Source organism: Aspergillus piperis (assembly GCF_003184755.1).
Source record: "Aspergillus piperis CBS 112811 unplaced genomic scaffold BO85scaffold_25, whole genome shotgun sequence".
Taxonomy (NCBI): Eukaryota; Fungi; Ascomycota; class Eurotiomycetes; order Eurotiales; family Aspergillaceae; genus Aspergillus; species Aspergillus piperis.
The window spans coordinates 115,183-141,305 of record NW_020291615.1 but is presented as its reverse complement, the minus strand read 5'-3'; the positions used below and the strand labels follow the sequence as shown (position 1 = coordinate 141,305).

The following is a 26,123-nucleotide window of genomic DNA, read 5'->3' as shown; positions in this document are numbered from 1 at the left end:
GTGGGCAAACGAGCGAAAAAAGTGGGCGGCCTCTTTTCTTTTCGGGACCCAAGAAAGAGAGTGACGCTAGAGTGCAACAATAACAAGAATCAAGCTAATGAAAACGAAAGGATGGACTTGGGACATTGGAAAGGAATTAAATTTCAGCAAGTCCTTCCATTTTAACTATCAAACCATTCATTCTTATTGCGTAGTCTCTAGATAGATACTCCGTCTCCTCCCGTCATAGTCGATTTGTGTTCTATTTGTGGCATGTAGCTACTGCTGCGCCTCGCCACTACGGGTTACTTACTATCTATCTATCTAGTCGCGCTGTCGTAGTGACAGATACGGGGTAGTCTACCTCCCTCTCTCTGTTCTGCCGTGTTGGCCTAGAACATTCACTATCCACTTGCTTCTATGTAAGTAAGAAGGACCAAAAAAAAATAGAGGGTAAAAATTAATAAAATAAGAATTAAAAACGAGATTTTTCGAATAACAGACGTGAAACACTGGCCATGGTTCTTGTCATCTTTTCAGGCCCTATCCGGCGCTGAAAGTATGAGGCAAAGTACCCCGGCAAGCAACCGGCGTGGAGGCGTGACCACTCAAGTAACGCACCCACACTCCCACTTTCCCACTCTCCCCTCTCTCTCACTCTTCTCCCTCCTTGCGAAGCAACTTTGGGCCTGAAACACTACACTACATCTTCCTCCCCCGTCGTCGTCAGAGGCGCCTGCAGCAGAGACACCGGTCGCTTCTTCCCTTAGTCCCAAGCGGTGTGCTCCGGAATCATCCCGTTCCTTGGCAGCATGACTTCGCTAATTCCAAGTATCTCGTCTATAGACCTTTCCATAGGTGATCTGATCCGATCGGTGGATATTTTGTTTTTCTGCGTTGTGGGCGCTTCTTCTTTTTCTTCTACTTTGATTCCCTTCTTTCCATCCATTCATCTTCCCTGGTCCCTTGATCCGCCCTATCCTCCACAATCAAAATATGCCAAAATGAGCTAAACTAACCGTACACATGGAAACCCACACCTTCTTTGCCTCAATCGGGTATGATCCGCCTCGAGTTCGGACAACCTCCAGGAGGCGGACTATCTCTCTGGAGGCAAAAGCGAGGAACGAAAAAAAACTAAAACGGTCAGGACCAACCAAACTAGCGGCCACTACTGGAGACAGAGGGGTCTAGTCATATCCGCCCGACTCTGAAGAAGGGTTCGTGAGGTGCTGCCGGTGGAACCCGCGAGGACCTAGTTGAAGTAGTGCATGGTTCGGAAAACTCTATCTGGCCGAATTCGGAAAGGCGCGCGCAATCCCTGGCTTGGGTAAGGATGCACGCATCTCCAAGATCTACGCAGTTTGGTTATCATGCGGTCGGGCGATTATATCATAGGAATGGACGGACGCTCTTTTCGCCGTTTCCGGCCTGTCACACAGGCTTCAGGTCAAGTGACAGACACACACAATGGTTGAACACAATTCTTGAATTATCATTATGCTAAGGGCAATAGTCTAAGCAAGTGATGGTAGCCTGGCTCGCTACCATGCACGATCTCCTGCCGGTCATATAGACCATGGGATGATCTGGATGGTGGGCGACCCATGGCATCTGGTACCTGTCTGTCAGGAACCATCTAATCAAGGGCCAATGAATGAGAGGGATAGAAAAAAAGAAAGAACAGAACAAAAATTGACAAAAAAGAAAAGCAAATACCGAAAGGGTGGGCAGCTTACATTACATAGATCGGAACCTCAAACATGCAATAGACACGACGAAAATATGGGAATGTTCACAGAAATGTACACACAACAAACAAAAGGAATTTATGTACTAGACAGCATCTCCAAACTCAAACATATCAGAGATCGTACTGTACACAAACGAGTGGATACTTGCCAGGACGTCGCCCTTGACAAGTCAAATTTTGGCTTCAGTGGCGCTCTGCTTGAATTGCTCTAGCTTGATTCGAATATCAGGCCCCGAGCACTCAAACTTATCCCAGGCACGCCGGTTCCAATCAGAAACCCAGGGGTAGTCCACAACAACTTTCTGTAAGTTAGGACATGAGTCGAGGATGTGCTGGACTACATTTACCCAGCTTCCGTGCGCCAGGCCAACGGATTGAAGGTCCAGTATCCTCAGGGTACTATTGAAGCGTGTTAGCCACATGATCAAATCTTCCGGCTCAACTGTGAGATAAGAGAGCCTCAGCTTCTCGAGTCGGTTAGTTCGTATGTTTGCGGAGCTGGCTAACTTGAATATTGTTGAACGACGTGCAGGGGTGTCAGCTAGACTGTGGAGGGAAAGGCTTCGAAGTTCTGGGGCGTGCTGAAGGATGTGGGAGAGAGCAGTACCTCTCGAAAAATCCAATGAGGGCGACTCGGTAATCTTGAGCGACTTCAGGCGCCTCCACACCCTTGCAAGATTTGGGTGCATCATTGACTTCTCGTTCGCCCGCGACTTGACAACCCTGCTGTCCAGTATGAGTTTCTCGACTGGGACGGTGTTTTCAGCAAGGACTGCATAAAGAGCGTCCTCGATGTACATGATCTTGTTCTCCAAAGTCGACCCTGCCCTGGCGAGTGTGAAATGAAACTCTTTGCAATTGACTAACCGATTCAAGTCCTGCCTCAATGCTTTCATCTCTGGAAGCTCATGAAGGGCCTTGCGGTCGTAAGATAGGCGCCCCCAACTTACCTTCCGTGCAGTACTGTACCCGATATAGGGCACGGTTACATGCAACGACCTGGGAAGGTGATTGATTGTGGGGTCAATCGCCAGAGTGTGGATGTTTTCGATCTCTATGGGCGTGAGCCCGGTGTGTTTCCTGGCATGTAAGGAAGCAAGAATGGACGGGTAGGCCAGTTTGCTCACCCTTTGGGAGACGAGATAGAGGCTATAGAGCCCATCTCGGTCAAGGTAGCTGGCGATCATGTCGAATAGCTCTGCAGGCAGAGTATCGAGGTTCTGAGATGCCTTTCGGGGTTCTTCGAGCACTGCCTGCTCCGCTGTTTCCTGCTCGGGAGATGACGGCTCGGTCGATGGCTGCTCTGGTAGTGACTGGGATAGAAGTGACCTCACACTGAAGTCTGTGGAAGACCAAGATCGGGCCGAAGTCGCGCTATCTTGTACACACAATGCCCACTTCCCCCAACTTGAAGAAACACAGTTGCCCATAGCGAAGGATTGGTGCCGAGTTATAGCACGGATAGGGTTCTATGCCGGAGCTATGATTCCAGCTCGTGTTAAACTATGATTTCAACATATTCTGCCATGGACAGCATGAGATGCCTATATACTAATCCAATCAGACGGCAAGCCATGGTGACACAGGGATCCCATGGCTTCCCAGACTGGCTTATTACAGCTATGGGTTTTGGATGATGACGAACAAGGCAATGGGTAGGCCATGAAAAAAGCCGCCATATCGTGCCTATGTCTCATACAATGGCGGGCATTTCCTCGGTCGAGGTATTACTATTCAATGAACTGCCTTTGTTTGTTGGCATGGCCTCAGACGATCGACAATTTGAAGCTGTCCATTGTTCAAGCTGTGTTTTGTTCTGATCAAGAAAAGATGATTAAGCGGCATCCTTCTTTCATTCTGGTGTTGGTGGCCGGCCCGATTGGCTGAACCGTTTATATAACACAACAGTAGAGGAAGTTTCCCGTCGATGGATCCACGCACCGATCTCAAAGAAACAGTGGTTCTGAAGGTGGAGTTCTGGCTAGTAATAATCAACCAGTCAGACTGCAATCTGCTGAGAACCAACGATGACCAGGCCACAACAATTAAGAAGAAAGACCCGGAGCCACCATAACCCCTCACAGTTCACAACTGGCTCAGACTAGTTGTTCCAAATGGCCCACCATCGTGAACCTCCTACATTGGGTATGCCATGTGGTTGGGTTTATCCGCTGTCAGGTACCCTGGACGCTCTGTGGAGAGACTACACCCTCACAGCAGTTACAACCGACGGAGTCCACAGGTTCTGTCTGAAGCCCGGCCAGACCTTCCAACCAGTCCACATTCCAGGCCAGATCGTGAATTATCCCCCACCGGTCAGGACACAACGCTTTGGGTTGGAAAACAGGCCTGGGTTGGCACAAGGTACTACTTGTCTGACATCAGTCCCTGGGTCGTGTAACCAGGAATCACCCGGGGCCTAGTGGAACTGTCGATACTCGTAATCGGCCCAGTGGTGCTTCTGGGATGATCCGATAACACACGCGGGTTTTTATCGGAGCCTGCAGGTTCTCGAGCTGAGGCACTCGGTTTCGCTGTGCTGTTACACGTCTATTGGTGGATGGGCAGCATTGACTGTCTGAGAATGGAGTTGTCGGGATTCTCCCCTCAACGCTCTTTGCATTCTGGAATCATTTGGGACGTTTTTTGTGATCGGTTCGAGTTCTTTCCCGACCTTGTTGCAGAGGTGTCTGGCAATTGGGTGAACTAATCACTTACTCTAAGCGTACTAGTTGGCGCGCATGTTTTCTAGGTCACACGTCGGGCATCTTCTACTCCTTCAGTGACGCACCGATATCGCCATTGTCCGATCTCACGCACGGTTCTTTCCTTTGGTCTTGCGGCAGGATCGTCATCTTAGCTCTGTATGCCATCGCACTTGTTTGGCGGTCTGAGTACGAAAGCTTTCTTGCCGCTTAACGACAGTGGGTGTGTATGTGCGCTGATAAATTGTGCCGGCTAGTCTGGTATCCCCGTATGGGTACTTCTTGCATATCTCCGCAAGGGTACAATAGAATTTCTTTGCTGATTAGGCAAAAGTTCGCTGTCACTGTGCGCTTGGAGAAATGGTTCTCGGATCCTGGGGTCTGTTCTATCGACGTATCCAACCACCACTGGATTGGCTAGACAGGCAAGTTTAGCGGTGTCTTTGTGTGACATTCTATGTTACGCTCTCATATTGTGTGGCACAGTCTCGGTGCCACTATGTCATGCCTTCTGTGCATGGGGCGGGCATGAGCCGCTCGGCACAAAGCAGCATGGTCTGTATGAATGGCAGTTGGCTTGGTATCCAAGCCTCTCATATATACTCCATGATCAAAGCTACTGGATCTGAGGTCTACAGCTTGAAAGCCTTGGCATGCCACCAGCCTTGGAGAATTCACGGTACTACCCATTAAGAGCGCTTCCGTAGCTGGCGTGTTTGGTATTGGGGTACCGTGTCACTAGTACTGGTACAGTTTACTGGAAATCACCGGTAGCCGAAGGTTGGTGGCATGACTTGTGCATGATCCTACAGAAATATATATCCACACATCCAATGACTCCTCCGACGGAGTTTACTGCGTTACAACCACGAAAAAAAAAAAAAAAAAAAAAAGCCAATGACAGCATGTGTATTTACATTATTAGCATACAAATCTCACATAGTACAAAAGCCTGAACTCAACCGCTGCCATACTGCCACCAGACCTAGACAGTGAAAGAGCAAGAGAGCGTGAACGAGAACTGAGGCGAAGAACGCGGGGCAACCAAAGCTAGCATGGCTTTATTAGTCACCAAATATAAGTGCGCTTTGGCAGTTCCATATTATAATGAACTAACAGTAATCACTTGTTATCAACCATTTATGCTTTCCTCAACACTATCTCCAAGAAGAATCAACGAGCGAGCATACTCTATACGGATCTTGAGTTAGCTCGATATGAATTAGCGTACGCAAAATTCTTTTTAACAAATGGGCCTATGGCGCAATTGGTAGCGCGTAGTAAGTTTCATTGAATCAAACAATGGTTCCAACATCCACTAACCACTTCAACAGCGACTCCAGATCGTAAGGTTGTCCGATCGAGCCGGGCTGGGCTCATTCCCATCTTTTTATATTTGCTTTTTCTTCTTTTTGTACCCCAGTAACCTGCAAGTTATCGTAGTCGTCTTGTTCACTGAGATAATGCTGAATGGTGCCACAATGGTCAGTTCATGGCTATTGCAGAATTGCATCATTCATTATCCATGAAGTCCGTAGAATCACACAGGCGTCATTTTGCTGAGCTTGACTCTTCGTCTCTGTCTAAAAGAAACAATTTGTAGGCTGGACATAGCAAGTACTACGAGCAAGTCCCTCGCAATTGGACATGCAGATAGCATCCCAATGTAGGAAGATGCAGTCGCAGTAGCTATGCTGATGCATGCATGCCTCAGGCTGCAACAGGTCTATCTCCGCCTCCGCGCCCAAGGCCGACCGACCGACCAGCTTCTCCAATTCCCCCCTCTGTCAAACATACCTACTCCCCCAACAAGAGGCTTCTCGCCGCTGAAGCTTGGCCGCCATGTCGGATGAGTCGAAATCAAAAGGCTTCCCGGACATCTCGGCCAAACTGTCCGCAATCCCCAAGAAGTCGCTCTTCGAACGCCAGAAAGCCGAAGCGGAAGCCAAACGAGCCCGCGAGCAAGCCGAGACCGCCGCCGTATACGAGGACTTCGTCAAGTCATTCGAAGATGACTCACCAGCACACGACCGACATTCCTCCGATGGACGATTGAGCCGATTCCCCCCCAAGAATCCAGGCTTTGGAGGCCCCGGAAAACGCCATTTCACGAGCTCGGGGCCGCGCTTGAGCGGTCCTGGTACTCTGGGACCACCACCTCCGAGAAAGCGCCCACACGAAGGGTTTCAGCCAATACACCGTAATCGGGATACAGCGTCGGGGGTACTGGGGTTTGATAATACTGCACCGGCTGCCGCGTCGGCTTTCCGTGCTTCGGACGATGAGGATGAAGCAGCTGCTGATGCGAAAGAGGCTGAACGGGCTGCTGCGAAGCCTACGTTATATCTTGCGTCTCTACCGCCCGGGACTTCGCCTTCGGTGCTTAAGTCTTTGATACCCTCTGTGTTGACTGTCGATAATGTTAAGATCCTGCGACCCCCAGGTCAGCTTATAAACGACCGGAAGTCGGTGGCCGCCATTGTGACTCTCGCAAATGAGTCTGCGGCCTCGGATATCGATAGCACTGTTAGCGCTCTACAGAACAGATACCTAGGATGGGGATACTATTTGACAATCTCGAGACACCTTTCCTCTGCCGCTATTGGCTCGACGATGCCGGTCACTGTCGGCCTGTCTTCCGCAAGCTCTCTTCCTTTTGGCGCCAAGCCGATAACGCCCGATATCCCTGGACGACTCAATCGTGCTCCACCCCCGGGGTTGCATCGTGGAGGATTCGCGCCACCGTCGTCGTACGGATCGGCTTATGGGAGACCTGGTCCTTCCACCCAGGTTGAGGTGAAGGCACCGTCAGACTTGAAACAGCTGAAGTTGATACACAAGACACTGGAGAACTTATTGAGCTATGGACCGGAGTTTGAGGCGCTGCTCATGAGCAGACCCGAGGTCCAGAGAGACGAGAAATGGGCATGGATTTGGAATGCTAGAAGTGCTGGTGGGGTGTACTATAGGTGGAAACTGTGGGAGATTCTCACCAATACCCGCCCTCCTGCAAATCGACGGGGTAGGCCGCAACCACCATGCACTATATTCGAGGGTGGTGCGACTTGGGCCCCGCCGGAGGCACATATCAAGTTCGAGTATACAACACGCATGGACGAGTTTGTAACGGACGATGACTACGACTCCTCTGACGAAGAGATGTCGGATTATGAGGACGAAAGGCGGAACCTTGGCGGTGCACCGCCAGCAGAGGGTCCTGGCGCCGCAAATGAGGGACTGGGCTATATGAATCCTTTACAGAAGGCCAAGCTAACCCATCTGCTTGCTCGACTTCCGACTACGCATGCCAAATTACGAAAGGGAGATGTTGCTCGAGTTACTGCTTTCGCCATTGAGCACGCGGGCGCAGGGGCCGACGAAGTCGTGGAAATGATTGTATCGAACATCATGAACCCGTTTGCCTACACTGGGGCGAATCCCGATCGTGAGGCAGAAACAGGAATTGCCCGTCGTGAACAAGCAGACTTAGCCAAGGATAATCCCGCCGAGGAAGGGCGGCCACCGACGAAGGAGAATCTGGATACATCAGCTGCAAAGTTAGTTGGTCTCTACTTAGTATCCGACATTCTCTCATCTTCCGCCACGAGCGGCGTGCGACATGCTTGGCGGTATCGGCAGCTTTTCGAGTCTGCGTTGAAGACACACCAGGTGTTTGAGCATCTAGGGAGACTTGAGAAGGACTTCAGATGGGGCCGACTGAGGGCCGAAAAGTGGAAGCGTAGTGTTGGCACTCTTCTTCACCTGTGGGAAGGCTGGTGTGTGTTTCCGCAGTCTAGCCAAGAACACTTCTTCCAGATCTTTGAGAAGCCGCCGCTCACGGAAGAGGAGCTACGAGAAGAGAGGGAGAAGGCCGAGGCCGAACGCGCTGCGAGTGCATTCTCCAAGAACAAGAGCCGCTGGAAGACAGTCGATGAAGATGCTACCTCCGGGAAGTTTGATCCTGGGCGAGCGTCTGAAACACATCCTCACCGGATGGATGTCGATAAGCCGACGGCTGTACCAGCAGCGGTTGAGAATTTTGATGGGGAATCAATGAGTGATATTGATGGAGAACCTATGGAGGACAGCGACCTGGAAGGGCCGGATGGAGAGCCAATGGAAGAAGACTCTGCTGCAGAGGAAGATCCCAGGGAGTCGGAAGAGCAACCACAAAAACCAGCCGAGCCACCAGCCCAACCGGAGTACCAGCCGCCAGCCCGAAAGCCGCGGCCTAAAGCCGAAGATATGTTTGCCGATTCAGACGATGAGTGATATAGGGCTGCTCGGGTATGAATGGTGAAGACGGAATGATATGTCTATATTACTAGGTTAGAATGTTGGGTTACGATACCTTTTCTCGTATTATCACATCACAATGGGCACTGTCTACCATGCAGTAGGAGATTGGTTGCAGATGTAGAAACTACCAGTCAACAAGATGTATGAAAGTGAAGCTGTAAAAAGTGAGCGGAGTGTCATGCTTGCTGCCTTAAGGGCGCTAAGGCACCGACCCTGGCGGCGCCCCACAATTCCCCTCGCGACGGAAATACTTTTGATGTTGATGTCAACCTCGACTCTTTCCTTCCTGTCTATCCCACTGCCACTGCCTCATCTCCTTGCATCTTCTTCTTTTTAGATCTCACAAATACCACATCCATCAAAATGGCCGGTAAGTCCACTCTCGCGCCGTCGCTCTCGATGCGACGCCCCGTCCATCTCATCTGATGTTTTGCTGCCCCTCTCTGAGGCTCTTGGGCTCCCCCTCCACGGCGAAACCCACCACCACCTTCACATACAATCCTGAGAATGAAAGCTTACGCAATGCCTTCAACATCTAGACTTCCAGAACATCGCACGTACGTGTTATTACCTCCGATATGGCCCCCATACCCCATCAATCAGGGGATGACTGCATGCATCGTCGCATCAGACAGTCCCCCTCCTATTCCCATATGCGTCGCAGACACCCGAGTCTATCCAAATAGACTGCCTCCATAACATGGCCTAACACATGTCGCTACGAACAGAGCAATTTGTGCAATTCTACTACCAGACCTTTGACTCGGACCGTCAGCAGCTGGCCGGTCTCTACGTACGTTGAATACCCCGCAATCCCTCTATAGTATACTCTCATTTGGCTAACGATTTCATCACCTGATTGATAGCGCGATAACTCCATGCTCACCTTCGAGACCTCTTCTCAGATGAGCGTCGCCCCCATCATGGAGAAGCTGACCGTTAGTTTTCTCACTGGCCTTTGCTGAGAACCCATTACCAGCTTGACTGACACATGCAATGCGATACATTACAGAGCCTTCCCTTCCAGAAGGTCCAGCACCAGATCTCCACTCTCGATGCTCAGCCCTCTGTTAACGGCAGCATCATCGTCATGGTTACCGGTGCCCTTATCGTATGTACCCTGCCTTCGTTAGCGGAAGAATGCCTTCCCTCTTCTCCCGCACCCGCACCCCCTAAATTAACCGAGGTTGGCTTACTGTTCATTTAACTGACTTAATTCCGCCTTTCTTAATAGGTCGACGATGAGCCCCGCCCCATGAACTACACCCAGACTTTCACTCTCAACCCCGAGGGTGGCAGCTACTACGTCTTCAACGACATCTTCCGTCTCATCATGGGTTAAATTTGAATCATGAGGAAAATAGCGGGGCTTGTTTTGGTGTGACGTGTGTGATGGGTGATTAGGGGGGGCCCATTCAGTAGACAGCTTTCCATGAGATGAAGTTAATGAATTAGTTCCAAGAGGATCGACACATGCTTTTGGTTGCTGTGATTCAATATATTCCCCTGTCCTTTCATTGTGAGAGTTTATATTATTCTCTTCCTTGTTTACTAATATATATACTATACTATCCGCCCCTTTCTCTCTATCATGTTTGTGCCTGGAACCGAGAACAGTCAATCATACACAGCTGCGCCAGCAGCGATTGATACATTGCAGCCAAGAAGTATAGTCTATCCAAGCAAGGTATGTAAGTAGGATATACATGGCATGTGAACAGAACAGGACGATCTCAGAAGAAGAAGAAGTACAGTTTCGCGCTTTTGCATCTTCAAACCAACCGACCAATCAACCAACCAACCACATATCAGACTCTCCAAAAGCCAAACAAATGAAGATGTTCATCACTGATCCCTCAACAAAGGCGTCTCCTCGGACGGCAAGTCCTGATCATCTTCATGCGCCACCTCCTCTTCCCCATCCTCTCCCCTCGCAACCACAGTATCCTTATCATGTCCTTCATGACCGTGTCCCCGATTCGGTCCTAGGAACTCAAAGAACACACCCAAGCACAGCAACGTCCCCTGCAGACAAGCAGTCACGATCAACACACCCCAGGTACTCCACCCCTTCGGACCTAATCGCGCTGCGAGACTGCCCGCCCAGACAAGACTGCCGGGCGTTTGGATGCACATCATGGGGATACTAAGCGATCCGACGCAGCGGAGTCGCAGGGTGGTGTAGATCTGGGGGAAGTATTGGATGGAGGCGAGGAGGGCGGAGAGGATGCCGCAGAAGTTGGACCATGCTTGGAGGGAAGAAGGGCGGGTGTAGCCGACGGCGAGAGTGGTGATGAGCATGACGGCGGCGTGGAGGATGCAGATGACGGCGACGGTTAAGGCGGTGCGGTAGGTTGGGCTGGATTTGGGGAGGTGGGTGGTATTTCGGGGGAAGAAGAGGACGAAGAGGAACAGACTAAATTTTGATATCAGTATTAGGATCTTTTGGGTGAGAATAATGAGAGGGGGATGGGGCTGGACTTACATGATGAAGAAGCAAAGGCATTGGGTTCCGACTTGGAGGATTCCGAGAATTCCTGCGAAACAGCCCATTCCGTTCACTTCCTTGCAGCAGGCCATGTCGTGGAGGCTTTGTTGTTGCGAGATGACGTTGGCTAGTGCCGAGGAACCAGATGTGGTTCCTAGGAGGACGAAGTACGGTGAGATACCGAAGGAGGTCTTCATTGTTAGGATGCGGACATGTTGGGGGGTGTAGGAGAGGAGGATTCCAAAGACGATGAGGCTGGATGCAGTTAGCTTGAGCTAGAGTTGACTTGGGTAATGGTTGGAAGACAATACATACATGGAGAGGATGAAGTTTTTGATATCAGGCGAGGCCAGATGCTCGCATCGCGGATTAGAGAGGTCCATGTTGAGAAGCTACTGTGACTGCACACACAGGACCACGTATATATCCGATATATGGCTGTCACCAGCCAGAGATAACTGTTCCAGACAGAAGGTATGAATCAAATCAATTAATTCAGCAAGCGGGACGTCGAGCACAGCTGGACCATTAGATGTACCCCGAGCATAGGGGGCGGTTTGGAGGGAAAGGCGGAGGCGGCCCGAGACAGCGGCGGATTATTGGATCCTAAAACAACATTCTCATACCAGCACACACCCGCGTTGATTGGACCTGTGTGGCAGAGGGAGTGGATGAGGATGACTTGTCAGGTAGACATTAGTTGAGTAGGGTAGATAGTGCCAAAGTAGGAGGAGTGAGGAATGAGTTAGCAGATTAGTTCCCTTGACTAGCCATCACTAAGCAGTTGTTCTCCTTATCGCCCGTCTCCGCATTGCCCAATTAGGCAAGGCTGGGCCGATCGCCCTAAAGAGTTAGCGGCAGATCATGTGCCTTGCATTAAGAAACATCAATAGTATAGTTACTTGATGTATATTGTTTTGTTCACAGAGTCAACCAAGTCACGAAAGTTACTCCCCCCCCCGGTCGCAGGCGGTGGGACAAAGGACCGGACAGTGAATGGAGTCAGTCAGCAAGCCAGCAAAGCTTACTCAACTGCTGCTGGGTCACTAACTATGGGCCACTCTATCATCGATGACGCCAGAATTGGGGGAAGCTGGCCTGCTCCTCGTCATACGTCACTCGACGCTCATCCCGCGCCGCCTCCCTGATTCTTCTTTTTGACGAGAGATCGCCAGCTCTGCGACCAATAAATATCTTCATCCCGGGACGTTGTGGTCTTAATTTCTCTTGCTTAAGATCTCACAGTTCACAATTGTAAGTTGCTCTCACTGATACTTTACATGGTTCGTGGTAGAACGAGAGCTGACCTTGACTCTATAAGCAAACAACAACAACAATCAACGCTCGATATAATCTCTACCTCTCGCCAGGATGAAGCTTCATTTGGCTTCGTATCTGGTATTTGCGCTCGCAACCTTTGAGGCGGTTGGAGCTTCCAGCTGGTTTAGCAAGGCTGGTATGTCAACCTCTATACCATTGACTGCTTTGACTGCTCCCATGCCGAGACAACCGCTAACATCCATCAGTTTACAACAAATGGCATGAAACTGAGTTAGAAAGATGGCTTTCTGATCATGGTATGCTTCCCTTCCCGTATAGATCTTTCTCTGTTGCATAGTTAACGATGTCTATAGACATCCCGTACCCGTCGCCGGCCGATCGCAAGGATCTAGAGTCCCTTGTGAAGTCCAACTGGGAAGCTAAAGTCCAGAAGCCCTTGGCACATGCTACACATCACTCTCATGATCACTGGCATGATGCCAAGGAATGGCTCTTTGACACGTAAGACCTGCGAGACTGTCCTTCGTGTAAGATACTGTACTAATAGTCTACTTAGGTGGACCGACTCCCAGTTGAAGTCGTTCCTTGACCGTCATGGTATTCCTGCTCCCCAGCCTCGCAAGCGTGATACGCTTCTGAAAACTGCTCGCGAAAACTACGAGTCTATTGCCAGGAAGCTTGGAGAGGCTGTCGCCTATCCTGGTAACTGGGTATATGAGCAATGGACCGAATCTGATCTCAAGGAATGGCTTGATGAGCGTGGCTGGCCGGTTCCACAGCCCACCACGCGCGACAGGCTTATTGCATCGGTCCGCCGTAACGCTCGACTGGCCAGTTTGAATGCGAAGAGCATCGCTGCCTCTGCCTCCGCGTCCGCGGAAGCTGCGCAGGCTACTCTGAGCGATGCCTTGTTCAAGGCTTGGTCCGACTCCGATCTGAAGAAGTTCCTCGATGAGCACGGTGTCAAGGTACCCCAGGGATCTAGACGCAATGAACTCATGGCTCTGGCGAGGAAGCACCGCGCCTCTCTGGTTAGCCAGGCTTCGGAGGCCTCTGCCACCATCTCGTCCACCGCTACTCAGATCATTGGTGCCGCAACCTCCAAAGCTGGTAACGAATACGAAAAGGCCACAGATGTTGCTCAGGCCAAGTTCCAAGACAGCTTCGATACCGTCATTGAAGGATGGTCCGATTCGCGTTTGAAGGCTTTTCTCGATGCGCGCGGAGTCCCTGTGCCTCAGAGCGGCAAGCGTGACGAGCTCCTTGCTAAGGTGAGGCTCCACAGCCACAAGGCAGCCACTGGCTGGTCTGCTTGGACCTTTGATACCTGGGACACCGAACATCTGAAGTATGTCACTCTAGATTCAATATTATTACGGGAATAATCTAACATAAATCTAGGAAGTACCTGTCCTCCATGAACGCCAAGGCAGCCCACCGCGCCGACATCACTCGCGACGAGCTTGTCAAGCAAGCTCAGGAGAACTATGCCAAGGCATCCAAGGCCGGCGGTGCAAACTTCGCATCGGCCACCTCCTACATGGCGCAGGCCACCGATGCAGCCAAGGGTTCCGCTTTCGACAGCTGGACTCATTCCGACCTCAAGGCTTACCTTGACTCGTACGGCATCCCGGTTTACCAGGGCTCCGGAATCAACGAACTTCGCGCCGCTGCTCGTCGCAATGCCGAGTACTTCCGCTACGGCACTTCGTCCCCCTCGGGAACTATCTTTGCTAAGATGCAAGAGGCCGGCCAGTGGCTTCTAGACCAGTTGAAGATTGGCGCGTCCAGTGGTCGTGCCCAGGGCCAGGAAGCCGCAGAGAAGGCCAAGGCTAAGGGTTCTGAGGCTGCTGAGAAAGCCAAGGCTCAGGGATCCCATGCTGCTTCGAGCATGCGGGTCGAACTGTAAACAGACCAACCCGGCTTCTGATACTTTTCCTTCGATGTTATTCATGTTTACGGGGGGCGTTGTTCAAGGGATACGACGTTATGACATCACATAATGACTGCGGGTCTTGAGAGGGGGTGGAGGCGGTCTACGATATTCACTGAATCCTGTCTGGTGCAAAAGTTGGGGACGGAAGGGAAGGATGAATAGTGGAAGTGGAATTCTTCGAGTAATAAATTTTAGTAGTTATTGATATTTCAAATCGAACAATGCAACCAAGTGTACAATAACCCGATCATATCAATGTCAGCTTAAGATCCCGAAACCATTGAACTGAATCGAATTGATCCTCATTCAGCATGACTTAAATACCAACGCTTTTAAAAAAGTATATGAATCGCTTATACCGAACTCGATGATAATATCCTCGGTCCCTTGAAACCATCTCCAAACGTACATCTATCTAGCCCTCTCCGCCCAACGCAACCCACAATCCCAGCCCATCAGACCCATTCCACCATCTAACAAATAAAGGATATCTGATCAAGCATTCTTAGCCTCCGGATCCCCCTCAGCCACCAACTTCCCAACAACCAAATACTTCTCGGAGAAGCGCTCCTCCCACGACTGCAGATTCTCCAACTGCTCGTTATCCAGATCCTTCAGATCATCCAACGGACCCTTCAGATCCTTGGTGAGCATTTCCTCGTCGAAGCTCTGGCATGCCAGACCGCGGGATGCATCGCGACCGGCGAAGTTCTCGTAGGGACCGCCCTGCACGTTTCATAGATTTTCATTAGTCGCCTATTGCTTCTTTCTTCCTTCAAATGAGGGGAATGGGGTTTAGGGGAGGTGTGTATGTACCGGTCCGTAAAAGTTCCTGCCGGGAGTCACGTCGAAGACACGACCACGGACAGCGAGGTAGACGGGAGCATCATTCTCGCCGTTGAAAGGGAGGAGCGTGGTTGGGGTGAAGGTGCGGAAGACGACGGGGGGAGGACCCTTGGGGAGGCTGACGGGGGCTTTGGGACGAAGTTGGAGGTAGACGAGGATGACGAAGAGGGAGAGGAGGATGAGGTTGATGGGGGTGGCGATTGTCATGCTGAATTGTTGTTTGTTTGTTAGTGAGGGTTCCTTGGGGAGAGTAGAGTAGAGGAGAGGGTGATATGTTGGTGGTGGGTGAGGATAGTAAGCAACTGACACTTCGGCGGGCTGCGGGACAGCTTCGTCTAGAGGGATGGGGTTAGTTACTTTGTTTGATTGTTATTGTTGGTTTAGGGGATGGTGTAGATTTAGGGATTTACCTGGGGTAGACATGATGAGTTGAGTGAGTGGAGATTTGTGATATAGATTGTGTGTCAACGTTAGGTGAGGGGGATAGAGAATGTGATGGAATCAAGATGATGATGATGCTGGAGTTGGAGAGCCGCGGAACTCGCGATCATGACGAAGTTGAGGAGGAGCCAATCAATGAAGGCGGATTGAGTGCGGAGAACAGGGCCGATTACGGTACTGATACGGTACGGCACGGGGTTATCGACACGTGATAGTATGCATGTGCATGCCTGATGGGTCAGGCAGGAAATAATCTATTGGAGTGTTTGTTTACTCCGTTACTAAGTAGTTACTAACTAACTAGTGTTACTGGATAATCTTTGCTCGGACGATTAACCCAAAGAATCTTAAGGCAGAGAAGATCAACTGATCGGACCATTCCTGAGAGACCGTTTGAGAGTCTGTGCGACGGAGATTACTGTTATACTAAATTATACTAATTTTGGGATGCTCCTCTAATTGCGATGGAGCGTTGGGCTGCTCTCGACCATGGGGGCAGTTAAAATTAGAATCGAAGGACCATCCTCGACTAACCGACTGACTCTGAAACAGGATCCTCCCGGCTGCATCCAAGTAGTGCTGGTGCTGGTGCTGCTGTCAGTTGCTTCTCCGTGCTCCATTCATTTCTCATTCATTAATTTTCATCCCTTCTTTACTAACTACTACCATTACTTACTCTTTTCTCCGCTTCTCGCACACAGGCAAACCGGTTTGCTTTCAAAAAGAGAACCACCTTGATCAGCTGTGTTTCTTTTCTTTCTTTTTCTTTCTTTCTCCATTCTTTCCCCTCGCTTTTGCATCTGCGTGCGTTATTAATTTATTTTTTCTTTCTTTCAAAGCCAATTGTCTGGTCTTATCTGTAGTATAACACCAGCTTTAGCCCTTTAATCAATTGTTCACTCGCTCTTCTCCACTAGTTCTCCTCCCTCTTCGTCTTCTCTTTACTCTCTCCCTCTCCCCTCCCCTTCGTTCTGCTGTGCTCCAATTCAGCTCTATTCCCTGACGTGCAGGCATGTCAGCTGCATGAAACCCACCTCGATTCGCCACAGCATAACTATATTGCTTTTTTCTTCTTCTATGTTAATCGGCGACCGTTTTGTGTCACTCCTTGCTTAGCCATTCCACCACGATCTAGAAATACTTTAAAAGGTATGCGTTGAGATACGGGTCACATTCCGGACCTATTCGACTCTCGTTCTAGCCTCGCGGGGTCTGATACTTATTTGTTGAATCAGTTTAACCACCGATCTTCCATCAATTTCACCCAATTTTATCACCCAAGAGTCCAACCGGCAATATGTGGGGGAAAATGTCTTTCCATCGTTCGCGGAAGCCCGTGATCGGGAAGCCTACACTGATCGACAAGACCCTAGATGATAGTGTCTACCGGTCTCTGTCCCCCGCTCCGGGCAACCAGAGCAGTGACACACTGGCCCATCCCAAGTCTCGTCCCGCAATTGCCCGGTAAGTCGTTTCATCCTTCTCTCCTGACTGTAATCAAAAGTAGCTGTGTTCGCTAATACGTTCTAGCAACCCTACGGACTCGCTCCTTCCTGCGCAACGCCCCGACACGGGTCGACGGGTCGCGTCCACCTCCCATGCCCTGGACATTGCAACTGGTGACCAGCCTCACCAGCGTTCCGCTAGCCTATCACATAATTATCTCCTAAACCCAGCTACCTTCACTCACGACCTATATCGACCCGAAAGTGCAAGCATTTCGCCCCCGGATTCCCCCATCTCCTTCGGTCGCCCACCGGCGAGTCGCGACAGCTCGCGTGTGTCACCCATAGAAGACGACTTCACACTCGATTCGAGCGCCGGATCCATGGAGAACAAGGAGAACACTAGGTTTGCTAGCCATTTGCCCGTCTTGCGCAAGCGCGCCAACTCGCAGGCAGACCGGCTACAAACGCCCAAGTCCTCAAGAAGCCAGACATCCAGATGGGACGACTTATCTGGCGAGCTGACGCCCAGCGACTTCAGCAGGTCTGGCCAGACAACTCCCGGCAGCGTTTCGTTTCGCACCGAAATCTCGGCAAAGCCTACCTCATCCCATAGCTCGAATATCTTTGGCTGGAGCAAGGATCATCTGAATTCAAAAATGAAACTATCGGAGCCACGCACCCGGCTGTCCAAAACTGAGAACACGCTCCCACCTGGCGTGCGCGAGCCCTGGAAGGGACCTAGTGGACGAGCTCCGATAATAGCCCCCATCCAGGAAAAGCCGAGGGCTAGATCACCATCACGTGTGCACATGTCCCGGAGCAACGATCGGCTAAGAGAAGCGCACAGTACGACACCCGATTATGCCACTTGCGGGTTTGTTCCGACTGTTGTGACCACGATTACGGCTGGCGATTCCAAGCCAAAGGCGTCGGAGAGGGTTAAGCACACAACTAGCAGGGATAATCTCCGAGCACGAACCCCGGAGGAACCGGCTCCGAGCATTGTCAGCAGTGCTGAGCCGCCCCGTGTTGATTTCCCCGCACCAGATGACTGGGAGTCATCGTTGGCTGATTTGAAGTTGACAACTGATGACGCGGCCGAACAACCTGCAAGCCGCTTCAGCGCTACTACATATGAACCTACAGAAACCGCCAGCTCCGTTGGAAGTGCACGCGGTAGCATAGATGCCGCATCTCAGTCCACTGAACACGTACCATCAATCATGTCTCGGAAACGACCTGTACCTAGTAACGTTGCGCCAGCAAAAAAGCCCACCAGAAAGCCCACGCCGGCGCAGGCCGCTGAAGCCGAACCGCCCAAGGATCAGTTACAACTCACACCAGAAGAACAGATCCAGAACCGCATTCAGACGTTGGAGGCTCGCAGAGACACCCTGACGCGCCGGAGAGCGAACGTCGAAACAATCATCTATGAATTGACTCAAGTGATCCAGCCGAGTTCCGTTGCCTACGACATGGCAGCCAGGGACGAGGTGAAGCGGACGGTGGCCAGCCTCGAAACAGAACTTGCGGAGATCAAGCGGGAAGAGCACGAAATTGGTCTGAAGCTGTTCAGGGCTTGGAAAAAGCGCGACGATCTTGGGTATGGTGGGGGTAGCTTGTGGGTCAAACGAGTGACTAGTTGAAAAGCATCGGCTGTGGCTGTTGGAGATCTTTTCTGGGTATCTTTCAGGATTCCCTTCCCTTCCCTTGAAACCTCTATCATTGTCATTTTGTTTATTTCCTTTTTCACCATCCTTTGGTCAGATTTTCCTGCTGCTGGATATTGGCCGAGGCGTGTCTTTGAGCGTTGCGAATACCCTTGGGCAGCATACAGCGGGTTTATGTTTACTTCTTCCTAACGATGCCAGTGGGCTATCTTCTTACTGTGCCGTGCGCAATGATACCCTTTCCGCTTGTTGGGGCTCCTAATCATGAAGCTGATCCTGGTGATTGACGGTATGGATATTTCTGGTGGATAGCAGAAGGTGCATTATTGTATGAAATAAAAAGGTGTCAAAGAAAAGTGGTTGCTCATGGTATTAGTGCTCAATGCATATGCAAATACTCCACACCGAGTTGTGGGTCGTAGCTCGTTGTATCTCGTGAGGACATATAGAACCTCAAGCCCACAGTCCGACTATTTCTTTCCAGACTTCTTGATGCCCTGGTTACCAGTGTTCAGGGGGCCCTTGCCCTTGGCCTTCTCCATAAGTTCCTTCTTGGCCTTCTCCTCTGCAGATGGCCCAGTATGATTAGCAAGAGTTACTGCCACGAATGTGCATGCAATGGGATACATACCAGCTCTCTTCTTGGCCTGGAAGGCGAGGTCATCCTCGTCCAGCTCCTTCTTGTCCTTCTTGGCGGACTTGAGAGGCTTGACCTTGCCACCTGTGCAGAAAGCGGATCAGTATGAGGCTATGTAAGGTGAGCTTCTGAATAAGTGGCGGCATCCTACCTTCTCTGCTTTGACCACCCATTGTGTCGTAGGATTAAAGTGTAGTGAGCGTGGAGGAAGAGGTTGTGAAGTGGCGCTTGCTGCGAGTCTTGGAGGAGGGGAAGAATCGCGGCGTCGCAAAAAATCGGCTGCTTATCAGCGATTGTCCCGCGGGGAGCCACTAGTCTCCTTTCAGCTTAGCCGCAAAATCTTCGGCGGCCGCCCCTCACCGCCCGGGCATCTCCCCATCTCAACTTTGGCTTCTCTCGCACCTCATATCGCAGCCAAGTTTCCATCCATCCAGACTTTCCATCCTTCATCCCATCTATCTGGTTCTGTCGGTCTACCTTTTGAAACACAAAAGGATCTGAGGGAGCCTCGAACAATATCACACATCATAACACTGTCTCATGCTTTCTTGAGACGGTAGTCAAGGGCAAGGGCCGTGGCATTCTCAGCCGGTTGGACTTTCTCAATACATTCCTCCCAAATAACGCTTCGTCGGAAACGTTCTTGCTAACCGGGACTTACTTCTTTTGTCTCTGAAGCTGCTCGAAGAGCCAGCCCACACCTTTTTTAGTTCATCTTCAGGATCCCTGAGTGAGCCTGGTAATATACCACCATGGCATCCCGCAGGTCGAGGTCTCCATCGACCCCTTCAGAGGGTGAGATCATCGAATCAGGTTCAGAGACGAAGGCAACTACGTCGAAACTTCCTCTTAATGGCAGCATCGTTGACCGTCCCACCAGAGCTAGTCCTGCATCCGTGACGCGGAGCAGATCACCACGCCACCGGAGATCGAGGACCAGGACCAGGTCGACCTCGCGTACGCGGTCCCGTTCTCCCTACCGCGATTACAGAGGCTACAAGCGGCGCCGGGACGATGACTATGATGATTATGACCATGACGACCGGCGATACCGACACGAACCGCCCCGACGCGTCGGATCCCGATACGATGACAGCCGGTACTACGGACGAGGTCACCCCGACCGACGCGCACGGTCTTCCTATTATGACTACGACCGTGAAGAGCACTACGGCGATGGCCTTCGATATAGCGACGAATCTGATCGCCGCAGAGAGAAACGCGCGCGCACGCGGAGCCGGTCGCCATACCGCGAAGTTCGCAAGCCTAAGCAGTATTCCGGGGATGAGTGGGAGTCTCCAAGAGATGAGAGTACTGCCTCTCGGAATCGCAGGAGGGGGGCTTCTATTGAACAGTCAGTGAGCGAGCGAGGGAACACTCCAGTCGTCGCTCAAGGTATTAAGCAAGATGCTGAAACTCAGAAACCTCAGGTGCAGCAAGCTTCTGCCACCTTACATGCCCATGTTGATAGGTAGGTTTCCCCAGTCGGTAGATGGTATCAAGCTAATTTTCTTAGTGTGAATGGGGCGTCCGAAAATCACGACGAACAACCCCCAGCCGAACCCCTTGACGAAGCAGCCCAGTTAGAGGCCCGTCGCAAACGACGTGAAGCAATCCGGGCTAAATACCGCGGCCAAGCTACCCCGATGCGTTTGCAGGCACTTCACATCGGTGAAAGTAGTAGAGATTCGTCCACTCCAGGTGCTGATACTGCCGCATCAGGCAGTGCTGTTTCTGGTAAGTTTCTGACCGCTAGATCGTGTCGAAGTGAGTGGATTTGTAGCTAACAGCGTATTCGTCTACAGAAACAGCACCGTTGTCAGCACCTGAGACACCTGCTGATAGTCCAGGGGAGTTGTTCTCTGACTTCAAAGTAGGCAAAGATGCTGATTTAATGAACGGCGCACCGGTAAACGGTGTGGACAAAGATGGTCCGTCTGCAGCAGACTACGACCCTACATTGGACATGAAAGCGGAGAGGGAGAGGCATGATAGTCGTGGTACTAATGAGGAGTTGTCTGCGGCGTCTTATGACGAGACGCAAACCTCCCGACAGGACATCCTGCTCCCCGACGCTGTTCAACCCCCGCCTCAGCCCAAAGCGAAGGATCCTTATGACATGTTCGCAGAGGATGATGACGATGATATGTTCGCTGAAGACACGCAGGAGACTACGCAGCCAACGCATGCATCGGCTAAGTCGGCAGTCCCGCAGCCCAAAGAGCTCGACATCAGTATGATGGACAACTGGGACGACCCGGAAGGATACTACAATGTCCGGCTGGGTGAGTTGATTAACGGGCGATACCATGTGCAGCAGAATCTAGGCAAAGGCATGTTCTCGTCGGTCGTACGCGCCACGGACTCCAAGACTGGTGGCTTGGTTGCCATCAAGATCATCCGCCAGAATGACACGATGAAGAAGGCGGGCATGAAGGAAATCGGCATCCTGGAGCAGCTCCACGAGGCCGATCCGGAGGACAAGAAGCATCTTATCAAGTTTGAGCGGTACTTTGACCACAAGGGACATCTGTGCATGGTGTTTGAGAACCTGAGCATGAACCTGCGGGAGGTCTTGAAGAAATTCGGCCGCGACGTTGGTTTGAACCTGCGAGCCATCCGGGCGTATGCCCAGCAGATATTCCTGGGACTCAGCTTGATGCGGAAGTGCAACATTCTCCATGCGGACCTCAAGCCCGACAACCTGTTGGTCAACGAGCAACGCAACATCCTCAAAGTGTGCGACCTGGGATCGGCATCCCCGGCGACGGAGAACGAGATCACACCGTATCTCGTGAGTCGATTCTATCGGGCGCCCGAGATTATTTTGGGAATCCCGTACGACCACGCTATTGATGTGTGGTCGATCGGCTGCACGTTGTTCGAGCTGTACACGGGCAAGATCCTGTTTACGGGGCGCAACAACAACCAGATGCTACGATCCATCATGGAATGCCGTGGCAAATATCCGCCGAAGCTGCTGCGGCGAGGGTCGCTGACGCCGATGCACTTCGATGACATGCTTAACTTCTTGAGCATGGAAGAGGATAAGATCACCGGGCGACCAGTCACGCGGGTGCTGGACTTCAAGAAGCCGACGCGGGACTTGAAGACCCGGCTAATGGGAGGCAAGGAGACACGAGGCATGACAGACAGTGAGGCAAAAGAGCTGGCCCAATTTGTGGATCTACTGGACCGATGCTTGAACCTCAATCCGGAGAAGCGGTGCACGCCGACAGAGGCGTTGAAACATCCGTTTCTGTCTCGGCCCAAGGCGTAATCAACTTTCCTCCTTTTTTTTTTTTTTTTTTTCTTATCTGGAGTATACTTTTTTTTGAGATGATTGCGGGCCCCATCCGTTGTACATATTATGTCATAGTAGTACTTTTTCACCTCTCAATTGAGAATATATCCACCGAAGATCTGTTGCCACTGGTATAAGAGTGTGACAAGATGACTCGCCAGTAAACAAAGAGCGAGGATCGCATCCGATCATCATCCAGAATCACACTGAGTAATGCGGATGAATGGGGATGTTGGATCCGGGGCACGCCCAGTGAGTGGCAAACCAAGCTACGGAGTACGTACTAGTAGAACTACGCCCCATGGATCCATCCATGATCCGTGATCCCGGCGGGAGGCAAACCCGGACGACTACGACGCGTGCCACTCCAGAAGCCTAGTAGTCTAATAGTAACCGCGGGTCGCAGCACTTTCTAGAACGTCTTCAAATTGATGAATCATTCGATGATGATGATGAAAATGAATGAGGCTCAGCTGTGCTACTTGCCGCGTGTGCTCCACAACGTCCAGGCAGCCACCTAGTAGTCTACTTACCCACTGGCTTCAGCTGAGGGTTAATGGTTTAGATGGTTCCATGGGACGGGACTTGTTGATTGATTGATTGATTGACTGATCGATTGATTGATTGAGTGATGATTGACTAACAGACGGGATGAGATCCCGGTCCACTTATGTTACTTTGTACTTACTTGACATGGTAAATCCGATGAGTTGCCGCTTTGTTGCCCCCGCGCATTTCAGATACTGTTTAGTATACCGTGGGTAAGTTATTGTCGGGGGTTGGGGGGGGGGAGGGGGGGAATACTGTAGGATATGGATTATTAGTTGTAGGGAAGTACTCCGTAGATTGATACTCTATACGGTACTACTTTTGCTTTTGCTTGTTATGAGACTATAATGGCGGTAGGCGAAATCGGAGAATTAATGAGGTCATTTATTGGTTTCAGTTTCAGTTTGTTTATCTATCGGGGTTTCTACTTACAGTATGGTGATGGATGTGATGTGATATGTGAATACTAGTATATACTGATGTTCTGTCTTGGATGGATGTATCTGGTTGGTCTTTGGATGGGTCAGAAGTAGTATATTATTCTTATTACTTACTTGGTATCTTCGTATGGAGTATATTGTGGATAGATATGGGGTTTACCGGGGAGGGAATATATTCACTCAAGAGTATATAAATGTTTGCTTCTACTGAAGGATATAACACCTTATAGTTCATAGTATAGAAAACTAGTATACTGTTGAACAATATTGTGATAGCTAGATATTAGCAAGAAAACAAGGCAAATATGCATATCTGCACATCCGCATCACAGTACATACATACATAAAACACATGTTCTATGTACCCTTAAGTTTGGAGTACAAAAGAAAAAATAAAAGTAAACCTACTCATCACACAGCAAGCATAGTGATGGAGTCACTCCATATTCTAATGTACTAATGTACAGCATGCAAGCAGGATAAAAAAAAACTAAGTTTACTTGCTTGCTTACCTGCTTACATAGCCACTTTTCATGCCATGCTATGCCATGCCTTGCCTGTACATGAACTTCATCATCACAGCCTACTGTGTATCCACATAGTTACCTGTTAAGCGCTGTGATGCTCCCTAAAAGTAGGTTCGAGTCCAAATAAAATCGTGGTTTCAACCGCTGATCGTAATTTCAAGGCTCAACTTACCTACAGTACCTAGACTACTCTTTTACGTAGTTATAAAAAGCAATTCTACTAAGAGATTATTACTCCGTAATTATGGAGAGTCTTTAGTACATGTCTCAAAAGATAGCAGGGGTCTGTCTGTCTGTTGAGCGGGTAAGTAAGGCGAAGGTAGTTAGTTACTTTGGGAATTCTCCGTGGGAGGGCTGGTAGCTTGGGCTGTTATCATTGTGTGTGTGATTACAATTAGAACTATTACTATGAGCCAAGTGTACTCTGTCAATAGTTCTTTTCTTTATTATCCGGTGTGTCTTGTCTCTACTACACAATGTCTTTGGCTGATTCTATAATTTAATTGAGAAACGGGGCTGTGGATCGGAACTGCTTTATATAGACGAAGGTGCATGACCCTGCAAGCCTTGCAATCACAGTAATATAGTATAATACTAGGAGTAGTAGACAGGCAGCCTACCAGGCCAAAGAATGAAGCAACAACATTGAACGCCCCGGGCAAACCGCAAACAAACCGGGCTAATTCTTTTTATTGCTCATGGTCTGTGCAGGACCTACCAGATCAAGAATAGTTCGAAATGTGGACTGGAATGGATGCGGGCAAAAAAAAGAAAGCATGGACAAATTGAGCCAATTATCATTGGAGTCTGCTGCCCGAGAGATCCCCACCGCCAAGGCTTCGGACAGCAAACGTGGCAGCAAAGCAGCCAATCATCAAGCGCCATGGCTGTCATTCGGGAATTCTCGAAGCGGACGAACTGAGCTGTCATTGGCCCCGGCGTCATTGCCTCACTTTATTGAGTTCGGTTGCAACTTTGACCTACTACTAGGAAGTTTACTTTTGCATGGATTGGCATTAACACATCCCATCTTGCTTGCTTGCTTGCCTGCTTGCTGGTCAGTCAGTCAGTAAGTCAGTAAGTATAGTTCGGAGGGGGTCGGGTTGGTTCAGAAGGCGTCTGCTTGCTGAACTTTACACTTTAGTTTTGGCAATAGTTCGCTCATGTGTTGGATGAATGTCCTCGCTGCTAGCCAACGGGTTGACGATGCTTCAAAAAGACGGTGAGATCTAAACCAGATGTTCTTCTTTTTGGGTGGAAAGAAAGGAAGTTGGTGGCCGGAGAAAAAGCAGAATCTGGCAACTGTCGCACCGTTGTTGTCTGGCAAGGCGATGAGTTAGTAACTAGACTACTAAACAGTAGACTACTCCATACTGACTATGGAGTCAAGTCAAGTCAAGTCAAGTCAAGTCAAGTCAGTCAGGCTGCCCGTCATTCACAACACGCAGCGGGAAGTTGGATAGGTGCCCCATCCAGCCATCTCCGTTTGGCTCGACCGTTTCGTATAGAACATCCAATTCGATTCGTCCTGCAATCCTCCCCTTCGTTGCCCCCCTCCTCGTTTAGTCATGCTGTTGTACCCGCTTGTGGTCCATAAGCCTAGAACTCCATGGTCAGATTAACAATCGTTGACCTCTTTTGCTCAAAACTTTGTCCCAGCATCACTCATCTTCCAGTAACCAACTGTAGGAGAGGAGAGATGTTGCTGGTGGAGTCATGAGCTGGCAGTACAGAGAACAGCCTATACAGCCAACCTTCTACTCCGTAGAGACTACTCGCTTTTACCGTCCGAACGCCCGGTGAGATTGCAAGAACCACTG

At 50.4% G+C, this 26,123-nt stretch overlaps 10 protein-coding genes and 1 non-coding gene across 11 annotated transcripts; 6 read left to right on the top strand and 5 right to left on the bottom strand.

Moving 5' to 3' along the window:
- Positions 1-299: 299 nt before the first annotated feature.
- Positions 300-1,478, bottom strand: BO85DRAFT_463172 (uncharacterized protein; the record flags this gene model as incomplete). The annotated part of the gene is made up of 7 exons (XM_025661905.1): positions 300-371; positions 605-641; positions 676-800; positions 999-1,086; positions 1,235-1,300; positions 1,339-1,410; positions 1,447-1,478. 7 exons carry the CDS (start codon positions 1,476-1,478, stop codon positions 300-302), a joined length of 492 nt encoding a protein of 163 aa, XP_025511116.1.
- Positions 1,416-3,278, bottom strand: BO85DRAFT_159656 (uncharacterized protein). Its single transcript, XM_025654221.1, has one exon. The coding sequence runs from the start codon at positions 3,160-3,162 to the stop codon at positions 1,903-1,905; it is 1,260 nt and encodes a 419-aa protein (XP_025511115.1). The 5' UTR covers positions 3,163-3,278; the 3' UTR covers positions 1,416-1,902.
- A 2,411-nt stretch (positions 3,279-5,689) lies between these two features.
- On the top strand, positions 5,690-5,816 carry BO85DRAFT_t263. The gene has a single exon. It is a non-coding gene; the product is annotated as a tRNA-OTHER (tRNA).
- A 195-nt stretch (positions 5,817-6,011) lies between these two features.
- BO85DRAFT_429842 (SWAP/Surp domain-containing protein) lies at positions 6,012-8,828 on the top strand. The gene has a single exon (XM_025658267.1). It carries the CDS (start codon positions 6,280-6,282, stop codon positions 8,707-8,709), a length of 2,430 nt encoding a protein of 809 aa, XP_025511114.1. The 5' UTR covers positions 6,012-6,279; the 3' UTR covers positions 8,710-8,828.
- A 216-nt stretch (positions 8,829-9,044) lies between these two features.
- On the top strand, positions 9,045-10,268 carry BO85DRAFT_453281 (nuclear transport factor 2 family protein). The gene is made up of 6 exons (XM_025661018.1): positions 9,045-9,106; positions 9,276-9,293; positions 9,465-9,529; positions 9,603-9,674; positions 9,749-9,847; positions 9,971-10,268. The coding sequence occupies exons 1-6, from the start codon at positions 9,100-9,102 to the stop codon at positions 10,076-10,078; spliced, it is 369 nt and encodes a 122-aa protein (XP_025511113.1). The 5' UTR covers positions 9,045-9,099; the 3' UTR covers positions 10,079-10,268.
- BO85DRAFT_429836 (PQ-loop repeat-containing protein) lies at positions 10,139-11,975 on the bottom strand. The gene is made up of 3 exons (XM_025658266.1): positions 11,540-11,975; positions 11,222-11,479; positions 10,139-11,152 (listed from the first exon to the last, which is right to left on the bottom strand). The coding sequence occupies exons 1-3, from the start codon at positions 11,605-11,607 to the stop codon at positions 10,582-10,584; spliced, it is 897 nt and encodes a 298-aa protein (XP_025511112.1). The 5' UTR covers positions 11,608-11,975; the 3' UTR covers positions 10,139-10,581.
- A 173-nt stretch (positions 11,976-12,148) lies between these two features.
- Positions 12,149-14,813, top strand: ish1 (double-strand break repair enhancer MSC1). The gene is made up of 6 exons (XM_025657327.1): positions 12,149-12,478; positions 12,546-12,680; positions 12,751-12,801; positions 12,859-13,006; positions 13,062-13,853; positions 13,907-14,813. Exons 2-6 carry the CDS (start codon positions 12,596-12,598, stop codon positions 14,412-14,414), a joined length of 1,584 nt encoding a protein of 527 aa, XP_025511111.1. The 5' UTR covers positions 12,149-12,478; positions 12,546-12,595; the 3' UTR covers positions 14,415-14,813.
- On the bottom strand, positions 14,594-15,624 carry BO85DRAFT_453277 (cytochrome b5-like heme/steroid binding domain-containing protein). Its single transcript, XM_025661017.1, has 3 exons — positions 15,595-15,624; positions 15,258-15,495; positions 14,594-15,167 (listed from the first exon to the last, which is right to left on the bottom strand). The coding sequence occupies exons 2-3, from the start codon at positions 15,492-15,494 to the stop codon at positions 14,937-14,939; spliced, it is 468 nt and encodes a 155-aa protein (XP_025511110.1). The 5' UTR covers position 15,495; positions 15,595-15,624; the 3' UTR covers positions 14,594-14,936.
- Positions 15,625-17,025: 1,401 nt separating this feature from the next.
- Positions 17,026-18,822, top strand: BO85DRAFT_463166 (uncharacterized protein; the record flags this gene model as incomplete). Its single annotated transcript, XM_025661904.1, has 2 exons — positions 17,026-17,192; positions 17,259-18,822. The coding sequence occupies 2 exons, from the start codon at positions 17,026-17,028 to the stop codon at positions 18,820-18,822; spliced, it is 1,731 nt and encodes a 576-aa protein (XP_025511109.1).
- Positions 18,823-19,316: 494 nt separating this feature from the next.
- BO85DRAFT_492301 (translation machinery-associated protein 7) lies at positions 19,317-19,656 on the bottom strand (the record flags this gene model as incomplete). The annotated part of the gene is made up of 3 exons (XM_025663770.1): positions 19,317-19,411; positions 19,478-19,567; positions 19,635-19,656. The coding sequence occupies 3 exons, from the start codon at positions 19,654-19,656 to the stop codon at positions 19,317-19,319; spliced, it is 207 nt and encodes a 68-aa protein (XP_025511108.1).
- A 225-nt stretch (positions 19,657-19,881) lies between these two features.
- On the top strand, positions 19,882-22,901 carry BO85DRAFT_406206 (putative serine/threonine protein kinase (Prp4)). The gene is made up of 3 exons (XM_025657326.1): positions 19,882-20,954; positions 21,000-21,220; positions 21,289-22,901. Exons 1-3 carry the CDS (start codon positions 20,236-20,238, stop codon positions 22,761-22,763), a joined length of 2,415 nt encoding a protein of 804 aa, XP_025511107.1. The 5' UTR covers positions 19,882-20,235; the 3' UTR covers positions 22,764-22,901.
- The last annotated feature ends 3,222 nt before the right edge of the window (positions 22,902-26,123 follow it).

What these genes read in the sequence shown, in the direction of transcription:
- ish1 (XM_025657327.1), top strand. Translation starts at nt 12,596, where the DNA reads ATGAAGCTTCATTTGGCTTCGTATCTGGTATTTGCGCTCGCAACCTTT. An exon ending in AAGATGGCTTTCTGATCATG is followed by an intron (nt 12,802 to 12,858) that starts GTATGCTTCCCT and finishes CGATGTCTATAG; the next exon opens with ACATCCCGTACCCGTCGCCG. An exon ending in AAGGAATGGCTCTTTGACAC is followed by an intron (nt 13,007 to 13,061) that starts GTAAGACCTGCG and finishes TAGTCTACTTAG; the next exon opens with GTGGACCGACTCCCAGTTGA.
- BO85DRAFT_159656 (XM_025654221.1), bottom strand. Translation starts at nt 3,162, where the DNA reads ATGGGCAACTGTGTTTCTTCAAGTTGGGGGAAGTGGGCATTGTGTGTA.
- BO85DRAFT_429842 (XM_025658267.1), top strand. Translation starts at nt 6,280, where the DNA reads ATGTCGGATGAGTCGAAATCAAAAGGCTTCCCGGACATCTCGGCCAAA.
- BO85DRAFT_453277 (XM_025661017.1), bottom strand. Translation starts at nt 15,494, where the DNA reads ATGACAATCGCCACCCCCATCAACCTCATCCTCCTCTCCCTCTTCGTC. An exon ending in GCAGGAACTTTTACGGACCG is followed by an intron (nt 15,168 to 15,257) that starts GTACATACACAC and finishes TGAAACGTGCAG; the next exon opens with GGCGGTCCCTACGAGAACTT.
- BO85DRAFT_453281 (XM_025661018.1), top strand. An exon ending in CCATCATGGAGAAGCTGACC is followed by an intron (nt 9,675 to 9,748) that starts GTTAGTTTTCTC and finishes GATACATTACAG; the next exon opens with AGCCTTCCCTTCCAGAAGGT. An exon ending in TGGTTACCGGTGCCCTTATC is followed by an intron (nt 9,848 to 9,970) that starts GTATGTACCCTG and finishes CTTTCTTAATAG; the next exon opens with GTCGACGATGAGCCCCGCCC.
- BO85DRAFT_406206 (XM_025657326.1), top strand. Translation starts at nt 20,236, where the DNA reads ATGGCATCCCGCAGGTCGAGGTCTCCATCGACCCCTTCAGAGGGTGAG. An exon ending in TTACATGCCCATGTTGATAG is followed by an intron (nt 20,955 to 20,999) that starts GTAGGTTTCCCC and finishes TAATTTTCTTAG; the next exon opens with TGTGAATGGGGCGTCCGAAA. An exon ending in ATCAGGCAGTGCTGTTTCTG is followed by an intron (nt 21,221 to 21,288) that starts GTAAGTTTCTGA and finishes ATTCGTCTACAG; the next exon opens with AAACAGCACCGTTGTCAGCA.
- BO85DRAFT_429836 (XM_025658266.1), bottom strand. Translation starts at nt 11,607, where the DNA reads ATGGACCTCTCTAATCCGCGATGCGAGCATCTGGCCTCGCCTGATATC. An exon ending in AAAAACTTCATCCTCTCCAT is followed by an intron (nt 11,480 to 11,539) that starts GTATGTATTGTC and finishes AACTGCATCCAG; the next exon opens with CCTCATCGTCTTTGGAATCC. An exon ending in TGCCTTTGCTTCTTCATCAT is followed by an intron (nt 11,153 to 11,221) that starts GTAAGTCCAGCC and finishes ATCAAAATTTAG; the next exon opens with TCTGTTCCTCTTCGTCCTCT.